Here is a 12,965-nt window from a genome sequence, read left to right as displayed (position 1 = left end):
CCATTATACCTTACTAGCCAGGCATGTGACAAATCTGTGGGCATGTGCATCCCAACTTCTAGAGAGCTTGGACAGGGAATGGAGCCTTGAAGGTTCACAAGTTGAACAATGTTTTGTCTCCCAATGGCAACAGTGGCATACCACTGGCATACCACTCAAGAAAATAGGGACAGTGGAGTCGCATGTGTTTGGTTCTGGTCAAAAGAGCCTTATGGCTTCATTTCCTCATATGTGTGCACACTTGTTTTCCATGCCTTTTTAAGAACCTCTTTAGGACAAAGAATTGCTTGTATAGAATGGAATCTTGTGGACAGACGTCGAAACAGATTCCCAGGTCTCTACACTGTTTTTTCCCTGAAGTCTCTACATGCTATTTTTAGGAGGAAAAAAAATTCACAAATGAAACATAATCATGCCGTTGACTTGATATACCTTGGAGAGTGGGAGAGAACCGGAATCCTGAAAAGAAGGCATTTGCCCTTGTTCTGTAGCACAAGTTGTCTTCCTGAATTGAACTCTGGCAAGGGCAGCTGAAAGCAAACATTCTTTTGTGTCATTGGCCAATTGGAGAAGAGCAACCACAGCACAGATCTTTATTGGCACACACGGGGGCTGGGGGGGGAAGGGCATGAGGCCAAAGTAATTATAGACCACTCTCAACCTAGCCTCCTAATTCACTGCATATGGATTTATGAGCTGTAATACCTTTTCTCTTCATCTAAGAGGCATTGGCTTCCAGGTCTAATTGTTTGAGCACAGGTTAATAAATTCTATTCATTTTACTTGCTCTCAGGTTAGGAGCTATTTGGCAAAACTAATTCCTTTACTATTTTCCAGTTACTTTGCTATGTTCAGTCGGCACAAGAATGTCATTTGTAGCTAATATGGCTGTGGAAATGCTCTGGGGGAAAAATTGTTTATGCAATCTATAGTCCTCAATTGGCAGCTCAATCTTGGTTGGCATTGTGTAGTGTATCAAGTGAGGACTGGGGTTGTACCCTAAAGTTGCATGCAAAGGCATAGATCTTAGAAACATAGAATGCATAGATTCATCAACACCACATACACAATATTTTCTAATAACTCAAGTATTTTTTTTTTTTTTGCTTACAATTCACTACAAAAGCCCAGTACACAGACCATGCTGAGTACAACTTAGCACAGTCTGTGTACTGGGCTTTTCTAGTGAGTTGCAGACAACAAATAGTTGAAGTAGTCAGAATCTGGTTTCTAGTCCACTGGGGCCAAGGCCTGTTCAAGGTCCAGGGTAGGCCACACAGTTCCAAGCTGTCACAGGCTTCTGCAGCAAAATTCACTTTCCACAGTTCTCACATGGCCTCTCTCCTCTTGAAGCACAAAAATAGTGAATCCAAATGTGCATGTACTAGGAGGTCCTGTTCCATTTTGGATCAGGAAATGTACGAAACCTGAACCAAAGAGAGTCTTTTAGGCAAAAACAGCTGACAACCAATTTATAGAAAATCCAATCTAATCAGATCTCTTTGAGTGGAAAATTAAAAATGGGGAACAATGACCCCAAATGTACCCTTCCTCTGTGGTGGGGAGATGGTTGGTTATGCCTGAATTGTATCAAACCACAATTGGAAGCTCTGATTTTGAAGTTCATAGTGCAGATGGAAGTTGAGGTCTGTTTCTTTTGCTTCTTGGGAATTGAGATGAGGGCCTTGTACTCAGAGGGCCTCAATTAAATCTCAATTAAATCCTCAATTAAATCTAACCCAAGGTTAAAATCTGGAAATGTGCCCCATGTTGTCCCTTGCACTATGCAACAGTGTGTTGAATCTGTCATAAGGTACACTTGACTGGCCATCAAGTAACCAAGTTGACCTCTGGTCTCTGACATGAAAATCTTTTATGCTAGACCTGTATGAGGGGCACCTATTTAGAGTCTTCATCTGTAGAACAGATAGTAAAATAGTAACCATCATGATACACAAAGCTGCAGGAGAAAGAAAACTCTGGTCTCCTCTGTTTCTTGCTGTCCTTTACCCAATGCAGAGCAAGAGAGCAATTGACAAGGATTGCTAAATGGAGCATCCGGGTTTAGAGTAGCCACAGAATAATACCAGCTGCTTCTGGGAAAATCCTCTGCTATTGCCTTCATCCTGTACACGTCAGCTTCTCTGAGGCATCTGTTTGGGCCCTGTATGAGAAATGAGATGCTAGACAGACTTTTGGTCTGATTCAGCCTGATCTCAGACTATGTTTTTGTTACAGAGATTGACATATTTGGGTTTCTGCATATGACCTTGAGGGATAAAGACTGGATTTTATAGAATTGTTCTAGTATGTGGTGCAACACTTGCAAATGCTCTTTGCACTTGCAACACTTGTAAAGTGTTTCTTTAGTGACCCTAACACAATTTGCAAGGAGATCCTCAGATTTTAGAACATGGATGTGTTTGCCATTCCATTGCAGGCATTTATCTCATTTCATGATCCTAGGTCTTGCTTCAGTGATACGCTTACAACAAAAGCGATGCAATTTAAAAGTGGCATTCAGCTGGCAGTGCTGCAGATTTTTGTCCCACTGATGACGGCTAATACATCAGCGCAAACGTTCTAATATCATTGTGTCAACATTACCAATTTCTCCACGTGATGATATAACGTATGCTGCAAGCTATTAAGCTGCTGTCAAAGTTCTCATAATATATTATGATTTCCACACCCAGGGAGCCTGTAAAAGGCTTATAAACCAAAGTCTCTGCAGTTCAAATCCTTTCTTCTTTTGTAATTTTCACAATCTTCACATCTCCTCACCTAACAAATTTTCCGCGCAACTCTGCTGGAGTCTTGTGAAGAGTAACTCCACAGCCTGCATTTCGGTACCTGCGCACGAGTCTTTTGACCAGGAGACAGAAAAACCTAAATAAAGATGTTCTAGTGGTCGCATTGCCACACTTAATGCACTTTATACCACTGCTTTTGTAAACTTTTATCAAGATTAAGTACCAGATGGTTTTTCTTTCTCACAATTGGGCTCATGTAATCATCTTTGCAGGTGTCGTTTTACAGTTTATGTAACTCACAGTTATGCACTCACAGCAGACTAACAGGAACACTCGATCATTGTACCCTGTGGCTTATTCAACAGGGCCTCTGCTGCATGGATTTTTACAGTTTTTAAAATATTCCACACCACTGCAAATTCCGTTGGTTCCATAGCTTACAAGCTTTCCTCTCCAGCCAGAGTACTTGCCAACAAAGGACTTTTGTCCTATGTCATGATCCATTTGAGATTTTTAACCTTCAGTGTTTCTAAAGTTCACCCTTGAGCCTTCAAAAGAGCACATACCTATTTGGGGTCTAGCTTCTATCAAAAGGATGACCTCATTTTGTCTCCCGCAGGAAAATATGCAAGTCATGCAAATGCAGCCAGGAAGATCATAGCCTGAGCTCTGACGCAGAAGATGACCGGAAAATTGGCCGCTTGCTTTCTGATTCGAAATATTCTTCACTGACTGCCCGGGTAAAAGGAGGTGATGGTGTTCGCATTTATAAAAGAAATCGCATGATCATCACAAATCCTATAGTGTCCCGGAAAGATCCAACTTTTGACACGGTTACATATGAATGGGCTCCACCTGGACTGACTCAGAAGCTGGTAAGATCACTTGTCAAAACATACATAAGGACTTTGCAGAAATGTACAGTATAGAAGTACATAGGATCTAGCATGTTACTGGGAAATGCACAGAGCTGCCACTGTGTGTGCCTTTTCCTGCCTCTTCTTCACATCGCCCTTTGTACAACAATATCTGGCATCATGTAGCTGTACTGTACATTGCCCTGCTCTTCTCTTGCAGACAGTGCTGTCATTTGCAGCATTTTCACATGTTGCAAGATCCTATAAGGAAGACTGGAGAAAGATATGACTCAAAAGTCATATCTTAGAAAGGCCCATAATTTTCAGCATGGAAGAAAAAATAGTGTCATGTGTTAACACAAGTACTGTTCAGGTTCTGAATGATACAAGGGCAGCACATCTAAGGGGGCATTGTTGATATCAGAGGGAGGAAGAATGCTGGCCAAATGTCCCTTCTGGTGGGGAGGGAGGGGCATCTTTTTCTAAATTTGCACAAAATGCCATATGGGCTAGCAGCAATTCCAATATTCAACTTTATCCTTTCTGGACAATTTCATTTTATGTCTAGGGCAGTGATTCCCAAACTGTGAGTTGGGACCCATCAGTGGGTCACAACCTGATTTTTGGTGGGTGACAGAAATGACAAGCTCATAGCTGACAGGGAATATGCATAGAGCCCTATGGAAACCAAAATGGAGCAGCATTTGTTCGTACTTGTGAATAGGTGAATGTGCCTTGGTCCACTTCGAAGGGCAGGTGGAGGGGAGCACAATCCCACCACAGTGATACAAATCCTATGAATGTGGCACTCACCAAAGGCACCAGAAAGCATTCCCTCCCCCACATGCTCACACCATCGTAAAATAGAGGTTTGAGCAGCTGGTACTTCAGTCTCATAAAGCAAGAGTCCTGACAGAGTGTCATTTTTAAAAGTGGGTCCCAGTGTTAAAAAGTTTGGGAACCATTGGTCTAAGGCAGTGTTTCTCAAACTGTGGGTCAGGACCCACTAGGTGGGACATGAGCCAATTTCAGGTGGGTCCCCATTCAATTTCAATATTTTATTTTTAATATATTAGGCTTTATGCTACCATGGTATGTGACTGCATTTGGCAAAATGGTGCAGACCTGTGCTTTTAACAAGCTACTGTGTATATTCATTTAACAATGAAAGTAAATGGGACTTACTCCTGGGCAAGCGTGGGTAGGATTGCAGCCTAGGATTGTTTCCAGAAAGTTTTCCAGCTTGATGATGTCACTTCTAGTCATGACATTGCTTCCAGTGGGTCCTGACAGTTATTCATTCTAAAAAGTGGGTCCTGGTGCTAAATGTGTGAGAACCACTTATCTAAGGTATATACCTGGCCAAAGTGACTAATTCCAGATAAAGATTAAAAGTGGGCCCATCAACCTCGCTCTCAAGGAACATGCATATAGATCATACAAGCTTAAACTTAAAAGCGAAATTACATTTCTCGTCCTGTTCTACTTGAGATTACTGTTTAAAGTATGGATATTGTTTATCAGTTGGGCTGTCATATAGCAAAAATAGATTGCGTCTAGTTAAACACTTTACTAGTACACTTGCTGGTGGTTTTAAAATTACATTCAGAGCAATCCTATCTTGTGCTGGAACAGGCAGTCCAGGAGGCCTGCACAGTATCCAGCACAAGATACGAGTAGGTGCCCAAAGTGGCTCAGCCGGAGGTAAGGAGAAACTCTTCCTCTTACCCCCAGTAAGCCACTGCAGCCCCAATGGGTCTCCTCGGATTTGCACCATCTCAGGAGGTGGCATAAGTCCAAGGAGAGTGGAGCAGCTTGTTATACTGCTTGGGAATGGGGGCTAGGATCCGACATATCAGCCAGGTCCTAGCCCTGCTGCCCGCTCCCTGCCTGCCCCCAGAACTGCCCTCCGCCCCCCTCTTCCTGCCCCGGAATGCCTTCCTCCCATCTCCTTCCCAGACCCCTGCGTTGGCTGAGCTCGGCGACACAACCTACCTGGGGAAAGCCAGCACTGGTGTGGCTTGCTCCTGAGGAGGCATAAACTTGTGCTGGCCCAAGGGTGCTTTAGGATTGCACCTTTAGTATTTGAATTTGGCATCAATCACACTCCTATGAGTTTAAGATATTGGACATTAAAAATATATATATTGTTCAGGTCTCTCTGGATCCTCTGCCTATCTTTGCAACCCAGTTCTAAAATTGCAGTTTCACTAAGTAGATATGCCTTTCACTGAGTTAGTTGGGCCCACCACAAGGAATGAATAGTGCAACTTGAAACGAGTGAGAGTGAAAACGAATTGCGACATCATTGAATAACCATCTTCTAGCAACTTGACATGAAAAGGATAGTCTGTCTGTTGGTAGCCTATATCCATCCCACTTGCTGCATAAACCATGGGACCTCAATACAAGTACAGAGTGGTTACTGACCATATCCCCTCTCTTGTACATATGTCACGTGTACATAGATCTCTGCACAAGTTATCCTTCTACCTGTAAGAAGAACTGTGTGAAAGCACATGTGTAAAATAACCAAAAGCCAAATTTATTGAACTGTACTGATTGTTGGCTTGTCTTTAAAATTATACCTTGTATGAAAATAGCAGCTTAGATTTAGTAAGCAATTGCATTTTTTAATCTCCCACATCCAGTGTGGTGCAGTGCTTTCTCCATCTGAAAGGTAACTAATGTCTTAGAATCCTAGGATGATTGCTGTTTACATAGATGTATCCGGGGATATTGAATCTCTTTATTACCAAAATCTATTTCCTGATGAAACAAACTTCTTATGCAGTGCATTCCTGAAATCCACTGGGATTTCCAGTTGAGAAATCCACTGGGAACAATTGGTGCTTCTTGGCAGATCCCTTTAAGGGTTTGAAAAGCATTTGGAGAAGGGTATGAATTCCCTCTTTAATATGAAAACAGGTTGCCTTTTGAAGTCTCCCTGTTCAGCCCATCTGCAAACTTTGAGAAGAAAATACTGAATTCAGGATTGCCCAGCAGCTTCAAACCACATATGACCTATCACCAGAGTATTAGGTTGGCTTCAATCTGCTGTTTGTAGGTTTTGTATATAGGGGGAGCATTCCCATTCCAGTAAATGAGATAATATTGTTTAGGTCAAAACTGTTTTCTATTTTTGAAAAGGTTTGTAAGGATCTTCCCACCTGCATGAGCAGGTGTGTATACACTGATTGGCTTGGGTCATCCCAGGGGAAAATGCATGAAAGTATTTGGGCCTGTTAATACCTTAAAATGCACCAAGATTTGAGATTTGGTGTGGCAAAGTTACTTCTGTTTTAGTTTTGAATTTGTGAATTTCTTGTAGCATAGAGTTCTGGAGCTTGGAGAAAGTGCTCATAAGGCCATTTTTGAGGCAGGCTGTACTTCACATCCATAGGGGGTGTGGTTTTAGCATCTGAGCTTGCATCTTCAGGTTGCATTGCAGGTGCAGGTACTGTCACTAAGACTTGGGTTGCAAGGACATAATGAGATGTCATTCCTGCTTGTATTGTGAAGTCAGTTTAGCATCGTGAAGGGTCTTCTGGACTGTGATGAGTGCAGTTTGGAGGTTGCATTGCTCTGTATTGGGAATGTTTGACTTTTTTTAAAGGAGGGATAACTCCCTTTATATGTGTGTCTGAGGAGGATATCTACTTGCCTATATGCATTTTATGTTGCGAATCATGGAAGTTTTACACTTAACATTTCTAGGAAGAGAAGTGTACTTGGATGGAAGCTGATGGAATTCTCAGGTTGACATGAAACTTGGTGTAGTTATTCTAGGAAAAACCTGTTTTTGTTTTCTCTCAAATGAGGCTTATTGAAGGTAGAATGTCCAGTATGTTTATGCTGAAGCTGCATCATGTAGATACATCTGTGGTCACAGTCCCCAATTTTGCCTCCTATTTTGGACTCTGAGCATGGGATACTATGTCATTCAGATACAGTAGTCACGTTACTAGGATTGTTCGTACTTCGTCTCCAAGAGGTTAGCAAAGAACCTGACTGTGAGCCATCTCATTGGACCATGAAGCCCACCAGTTCCCAAGGATGGATAATTCAAGGAGGTTGAGTGACTCCAAAAATCTACTGGGACAACCTGGATACTGACCAGAGGTTATCAAGAAGAAGGGTATTCCATGTACAGGCATGCCCCAGTATCTGTGGGGGTTCTACTCTGGAACCCTCCCCAGTGCTGTTAACTGCAGCTGTGGGTACTCGGGGACACCCCCCCAGCCCTCTGAACCCAACTGGAGTTATGCTTTGGTCAGGTCCGGAGACTTTTCTGAAGCCTGTAAAGGCTGAGTGTGTCTGCTCATGGCCTCTGTGGCCTTCGGAATGGCCATGTAGTTCAAAAAAGTGACTTTTGTTTTCTTGGGGAACAAGAACTGATTTTTTGCCCTTGTAAGGTATTATGAGACCTGGGGAACCTTCCAGGGGCTTATAAGACATAAAAACATCATGTCCGGTTCCCACGGGTCATCACCCGGAAGTCACTTTTTCTTGATCCAGATGGCCATTCTGAAGTCCATAGAGGCCATGGGCAGGTGCATACAGCCTCTGTGAGGCTCAGAAAAACCTCTAGAGGCAAGGGAAACAGAGCTCCTTGCTGCAGGGAGGCCACAGATCCGATCCGTAGTTAACTGAAACTGCGGATATGCCCCCCTCCGTAGTTTGACCTCACTATCTACAGCAGGGGTGCTCAATAGGTGGATCGCGATCTACCGGTAGATCGCGAGGCAAAATGAGTAGATCGTGGAGTGCCGACCCCCCCCTTCAGGTGCCTCTGGGAGGAAACGCTGCCCCCATTGTAGTCAATGGGGCTTACTTCCAGGTAAGTGTGGCTAGGATTGCAGCCTCACAGCCTAATCCTAGGCATGTCTACTCAGTGGGGCTCAAGGTACACCAACATACATTGTACACATAAATGTTATATGTTATGATGGCGCGAACATTGTAAAAAAAAACTCTGGTAGATCTCCGGGCCTTGCTGGGTTTCAAAGTAGCTCTCAAGCCAAAAAAGTGTGAGCACCCCTGATCTACAGGGATTACTTTTCTGGACCACCTGTGAATACCAAAACCTGCGGATAAGTAAATCTGCTGGTCCAGTCCACTATGACCTCATACGTGACTTGAGATGTTCTCTGGTTGCATCCAGAGGTATTTTGAGGCCTCCAGAGACCATGCACAGCCTCTGCGCGCCTCAGCCTCCCAGACGTGACCAGAGAACACATCTGGGAGCTTAGGTCCAGCCATTCACCATGAGTTTGGAACCTGTGGTGAGTGAAATCAGTGGGTTCCAAACCATCAATAAGCAGGTCTGACCTGTATTTCCAAACAGATAAACCGCAAGAAAAGATTATAAGGTAAAGGTTTGAGTTAGTGGCCTTCCCATCTGCTCCAAAGTCATGTGGACCTGAGTTCAGAGACCCCTTTCAACCTTTTGCCTATGGCCCAGTACTATTGTTTGTCCTTGGTTAACATCAAGGGGTGGTAATTTCTAAAAACAGAATGCATTCAATAAGAGGCCCCTTATATCATCCTAAACTCACTTCAAATGACCTTCTACAGTTACAGTTCAACTCAAACCTGCATGTTTTAAAAGTTCATTCTCACTTGAAAGGAATGAAACTGGGATGCTTTGGGACACCTGTCAGCCTCCTGTAATGTCTTAATCCCAAATACATCTGATGCTCTTGAAGAGGGCCTTGTTACATTGCTGGATTGGGCCTGAAGTGGCCTAGTACTTTTGAAACCATGAGAGAGCTTTTGAGAATCTGTTTTTTGTTGTTTTTTTTGTAATGTGTAAAATCACTTAGATACAGTCACTGAGTTCTGTGACCCACTGTGGAACAATACAACTTGGCTGTAATGTTGATCAGTTCTCTTTCATAAAAATGCAATTTGAATAACCTCTACAACTCCTTGTTGGCAACTGGCGGATATTTCCATGATGCAGAAAGGAAACAGAATATTGTTCCCACATCCTCCTTCAGTCTGAATGTATCTCAGTATGATGAATATGTTAGTCTTCAATTTAAATCTCCTGCTACTACTTTAGTCACATTTTATAAAGGGGATATCTACAAAGCAGCAGCAAATTGTTCCTCTTCTAATTTTTCCTCTTAAGTACCCTAATACATCCTAGTACCCTAGTACACCTGTGATGTTCAGAAATAATATAATTCTGTGGGCTAAAACTACTGCTTGAGTAGCCTTATTGTTTAAGCATACTCTGTGAGTAGGTGGGTTGGGAGCCAGATGCAACACAACAAACACCAATAAGTGGCTCATGCTGGACAGGAGGACGTTTTCGAGCACAGAGAAGCGTGCTTTGGAGCTCTGCCTGCTGAGCCGAGCCTCCTACAGCTGTTTGTTGTGTCACGTTCCTGGTCTTGCTGCTGGGCAGCAGGTGTCTAGGGGTCTTACGAGTACCACCAGGCACCACCTCAAGTACCACTGGTGGTACCCATACCACTGGTTGAGAAACACTGGTTTACTGTAAAAGTGAGGATAACATATCTTCTATGCCTCCAGACTGGAGTTTGCCCATTCCCCAAATCAGGTGAAGTAATGTTCTCCATGCCTGGTATTTAGACTTGGCTAGTGTAATAGAATCAAAAGAACACATGGGAATACATTAAAAATATCTTGAATTTGTTTAGCCAACAAAGATTTTTTTTTTTTTTAGGAAAGTATTCTACTAATTGAACAGGCTTAGCTATATATTGTGATGGCTACACTCACAAACATACATACATTTTTTTAACACTGAAAGTCTTCCCCCTCCGCCACCTTCAAACTGAGTTAAGATATTTTCTAATCTGTTTCCAGACCCTGTTCTCTATGCCAGGAAAAGGATTTGGAAGGAAAAATGACACGATTCAACAAATTAGAGGCAGATTGAGTATTATCAGCTATATAATCTTTAATGTGGGGGAAGGAAGGAATCTGCCTGTTTGCTTCAGTCCGAGTTATGTTGTTTTACTGAACTGTGTTACTGATTTTAAAGTAAGATTGCTCCTTGGTAGAAAGACTGGCTGCTTGTTTCTGGTTATCCCAGCCCCAAAGCTGGACGTGATAGTTGCATTTATTGCTTTTCATAAGCTTTAATGCAAGTGGGATAGCTGTAAAACCAGTGTTGATCTTTTATGCTTTCCCAGAGAGAGAGAGGCAACATATTCTGGGATGCAGAGGACAATGGGGCTGTTCGTAAATATAATTTGATGGGTAAAGCACAGTTCTAAAGACTTGCTAGAAATTGAGTTCTAATGATAAGACTACTGGGAATTGTCCCAGATAAGTTAGGTTCATGGATCATGCCATCGTTATCTCCTCCCACCAACTAATTGTCCACTAATCACGGGGGGGGGGGGGTTATCTAAACCACTTAAAATAGTATTGGAACTATGTATAAAGCCAAGGTGACCAAACCATGGCTGATTTATAAATGCCAAGGGGTGTGGCTAAAATGGTGATTGGGCAGCAGTGTTCCCCACCCCCCAAGTAGCAGCTTGTTTAACTGTTGATGCACGTAGCCTAATCTGCCCTGTCTGTTTTGTATCCCAACAAAAAGTAGGTCATGACTCAGTGGGTCCCAGACCCACAGTTTAAGAACTGTTGGTAAACAGAGTACAAGGAAACTCTAGGGGAAGTTGTAACTCCACATCAAGCATTTCACTGATAAATTTCTTCTCAAAAGAATTTGGCAGTGTTGGAGGGAAAACTGATTGGTTTTTTTCTTTAACACCAGTCGGTCCTTGTGATTGCTGCCATGTGCTCGTTAAACTTCTTGCAAATCCAATGGGACTATAATCACCTTTCAGTGCTAGTTACCCTTGGAAATGAATAGGTGTTTGTATGAGTACAACACCCAGACTGAAAGTGTAATAGTGTTTGCTTTTGCTGTGGAATGTTTTTAGGACCTCCTTTGGTAGGGCTGGAATCAAGCCTTTAAAAAAAATACATTTTAAAATTTTTTATTTGGGTTGGATAGCAGGATCTGTGTTTGCAAAGATAGCGTTTGGGGTGAGAGAGAGTTTACCACACATCCTAAACACAAAGGGAAAGTGTTGGCCTAGGAAGCTGTGAATATTGTTGATTCAAAGTAGATGGGAACAGAATGTAAGGTTCTTTACCCATGTACTGTGTTGAAGATATAAATAGCTCATATTCCATCTGCAACTAAGAAAACGAGCTAATAAAATAATTAAGGGAACTAGTTATTGGTGTGTGAGGGAACGAAATTGCCTGGAATACTTGAAGAAAAATGAAATGTGTTGGGTATGGAAAAAGAAGGTGCAATTCAGAGGTTTAGTATAAAGTTTAGAATGTTCAGCAAGCTTTTAAACCTGTATCCTTTTTTTTCCTAATTACAACTCTAGTTTGCATGTCAAGTGTTCAGTCAAGAAAGCTGCATTGCTGTGTAGGCTTTTTTGTGAATGCACGTGGCCTGGAAGGTAATAAGCCTTTAGTGAAGTTTACAGCTGAGTCACTTCCAGTTCCAGTTCTGAGACCTTCTCCCCTGTTTGGGAGAGATTAGAGAGTGTAACATAAAGCTCAATCCTGGTTTATAATGGGATGCCTTCAAATGGTTAATGTTGTGCTCAACAGACTACTGGTGCCTGTTACAGAAGGGAGTAGAGTTTTCTTTTCCTAACTCTGTGGCAAATGAATTTTTATGCCCTGAAAAGAAATTTCAGTTCTTAACCTACTATGAATGGTACTCTGGTTTTAGTAAAGTCAGTCATGTACTCTGAGGCTGGCAACAGATGATGAACATGAATATTAAACTCATTTATGACAAAGGATATCCTAGTGACTTTTTTCACTAGACACTGTTTCCAAGATGCCCTTGGGGACACAGGTGAAAGCTGCACTGCCTGACCTGTAAAAGCAAATCTGGCTATGATGCTGAGCTGTGTTCCAGAATATAGTGCTAGTGTGCTCTGAAAATGGAAAGTAGAAGTATTGTGCTAATTCTGTTATTATTGTTGTTATTGTTGTTAATAATAATAATAATAATTTGTAGAATGCTATCGGTGTGCAGATGACCTGCCCTTGCAGCTCACAATCTAAAGTAGTTACAAGAGAAACAATGGGGAGACACCTGGGGAATAGTGCCAAGGAAGATGGGGAAGGCTATAGAAGTATTTCATAAGAACATAAGAACAGCCCCACTGGATCAGGCCATAGGCCCATCTAGTCCAGCTTCCTGTATCTCACAGCGGCCCACCAAATGCCCCAGGGAGCACACCAGATAACAAGAGACCTCATTCTGGTGCCCTCCCTTGCATCTGACATAGCCCATTTCTGAAATGAGGAGGTTGCGCATAAACATCATGGCTTG

General features: G+C 42.5%; 1 protein-coding gene across 1 annotated transcript in view; it reads left to right on the top strand.

Annotated features, from left to right (window-relative positions):
• The window catches only part of LMCD1 (LIM and cysteine rich domains 1), a 72,243-nt gene that overhangs the window by 45,286 nt on the left and 13,992 nt on the right, over positions 1-12,965 (top strand). Inside the window, exon 3 of the mRNA XM_066615960.1 lies at positions 3,373-3,628. Within this exon, the coding sequence (XP_066472057.1) occupies positions 3,373-3,628 (256 nt within the window). The remainder of the gene's footprint in view (positions 1-3,372; positions 3,629-12,965) is intronic.

The sequence above is a fragment of the Tiliqua scincoides genome, chromosome 2 (assembly GCF_035046505.1).
Source record: "Tiliqua scincoides isolate rTilSci1 chromosome 2, rTilSci1.hap2, whole genome shotgun sequence".
NCBI classification, from domain to species: domain Eukaryota; kingdom Metazoa; phylum Chordata; class Lepidosauria; order Squamata; family Scincidae; genus Tiliqua; species Tiliqua scincoides.
Note: the sequence above shows the minus strand (reverse complement) of the source record. Positions and strands in the feature narration are given on the sequence as shown.